The following is a 2381-nucleotide window of genomic DNA, read 5'->3' on the forward strand; positions in this document are numbered from 1 at the left end:
CAAAATGGGTACAAGAAGAATTCTTGAATCCTTTGATATGCTGGCGGCGACCCGACGAATTGGGGAACTAAAGTATATATCGAAGGTGGTCGCCATAGCACGGAGGATCATAAAAAGCTGGGCGGCCAGAATTGGCTGGCACGTGCTTCGGCATCCCAAATCAAAAATATCAAAACTCGTCTAAAAATTAAGGAGGCATGTTTAAAAATAAATTTCCAAAAAAAAAAATATAACATTTTTTACTATGTAAATAAAAGCAGTAAGCACTCCACCAGCATCTCGAATTACAGCCTTCGGTGTAAAAAATAAGCCATTAGCAAGAATCTTTAGCAATAATTCAAATGTCATGCCAATGACAAATAAATATTCAGCAATGTAAATTAAATTTTATCACCACACTGTTTCATTGTTTTTCTTTGGATTACTGTAATTATTGTTATGAACGCATGAAAATCAGCATTCACCTGTAAATAGCCATTGTTCATTATCAGATGACGACCGTCTAATGGCCATGGTTTTTCAAAAAGCATGGAAATGCAACTGACGCAGGTTAAGAAAAACATAGTCCAATCCAAGTATGTCATCATTCCAAATAATTCGCTGAAATATTCATAATTTAATTATATGTTGAAAGCAAAAAGAAAACATGAAATTTATTATTATTCTGAAACGATACACTCCAATATAATTACTAAAAAATGTCATCAGAAAGCACATACAAAATTTGAATACGCAGTTTACAAGAAATTCAATACTGATAATAATTAGTGAACTTACTGAATTTCTTGATGCTTCCTCAGCACAGGCTTCTGAGTGATTGGATCCGTTTTCGTTGGCATGTATTTCGAATAAACGATCAGTTGGCAAATTTTTCTAATTTTGTGTTCTCTGTTCAGCACAAACAATGGCTTATCAAAATAGGGATGATTTTCTTTCATTTCTTCTTCCAAGCGACTTCTAAAATAAAATATACATTTTTATATTTAAAAAAATGCACCAATTAATTTTCCATTTCACCTTGCCATTTCTGCTTGTCGCTTTTTCTGCTGAATAGCTTTGATGTCAATTTCTCCTTGAGATTTTTCTTTCTTCTCAGACAAATCATCCGGACTGAACAGATCACCATTTTCTTTCAAATGTTGATAAATCTGCTTAATTTTAGTACCACCAGGAGGTTTGGCATGTTTTCTACTGAAAAGTACAATTTTACTTGAATTTGATATAAATTTTTGACAAATTTACTTTCTAGATTCAAAAGAAGAAGGCTTGCGATTGGATATTAAATTTGATGTCGGAAGAATTCCAAATGAATCACTTAGCATTAGTCGTGTTTTATTCGAATCGCTGAAAGGGAATATTTGTCAATGCGAAGAACGGTAAAGACGAATTTTGACTAAAGTAAAATTAATTTTATATTAATACTCACTTGAGAACGTACGTAACGCCAGTAATAGCGGACAAATGTCCAATCTGACGTATTTTAGTCTGCTTGCGTGCTCTTAGCTTTTTCAATCCATCATTCGGCACTCTGTAGTTGTAAGTTCTTGCTGTAAATTATTAAAAAAAATTTTTATTTTAATAATTGACATTTTCAATTATTATTTTTGGCGTACATTTTTCTCTTTCATCTTCCAGTTCTTCTTGATCATCATTAGCGTATTGCCTTGTAAAACTGTCGCGTATTTTCGGCAAAGGAAATTCATTTGGAATACGTTTCACTGTCACCATCTGAGGTCGGTCCGGGAAATGAGTGAATACACGTAGGCGAAGTGGAAGCTTGTTTCTCGACGAAGTAGTATGTTCCCTGGCTTTGAGTTGTTTTACTTTTTTCAACTCTTCATCCATCTCCAAGTTATCCAAAATAACGGCAACAAACAAACTGAGTACAATCTAAATTTTTTATACATGATAAATAAATCATCAGCAACAACAGTAGAGAATCACTGCAAAAAGCAAATCCAAAAAAAATATATACGTACCAATGTTACCAAAAGATGATATGTAACAAAGTATATAGCAACTAGAGGTGCTAAAGTGTCACCAACTGCTCGCATAGTTTCTACGACAACTTCTATCCACTCTTCTTGCGTCATAATTTGAAACATTGACATAATTGCTTGTGGAAGTGTTCGGAACATGTCCAAATTGTTGACAAAGCAAAACAATTGCAAGGATATGCTAGATGTCAGAAGTAGCAATGATATTGTAAACAAAATGATACCACCTAATTTTTTCCCAGGTCCGAATATCTAAACATTTTCTGTTTAAATTATAATTTAATAAACTGAATTAAACAAACTTTGTAGACAAAATCTTCTAGCATTGGTGAAGCTTTAATTAGACGAAGTACTCGAAACACTTGGCAATAAGTGAACACGTTC

General features: G+C 33.3%; 1 protein-coding gene across 1 annotated transcript; it reads right to left on the reverse strand.

The window, feature by feature from the left end:
* Window positions 1–12: 12 nt before the first annotated feature.
* Tsp_13655 (conserved hypothetical protein) lies at window positions 13–2249 on the reverse strand (the record flags this gene model as incomplete). The annotated part of the gene is made up of 9 exons (XM_003368087.1): window positions 13–180; window positions 244–324; window positions 465–600; window positions 778–957; window positions 1018–1191; window positions 1243–1344; window positions 1427–1547; window positions 1674–1890; window positions 1980–2249. Coding segments are annotated over 9 exons (1449 nt in total), but the record flags the coding sequence as incomplete, so codon positions are not given.
* Between the last annotated feature and the right edge of the window lie 132 nt (window positions 2250–2381).

This window comes from Trichinella spiralis (genome assembly GCF_000181795.1).
Source record: "Trichinella spiralis strain ISS 195 chromosome Unknown Scfld3121, whole genome shotgun sequence".
NCBI lineage: Eukaryota > Metazoa > Nematoda > Enoplea > Trichinellida > Trichinellidae > Trichinella > Trichinella spiralis.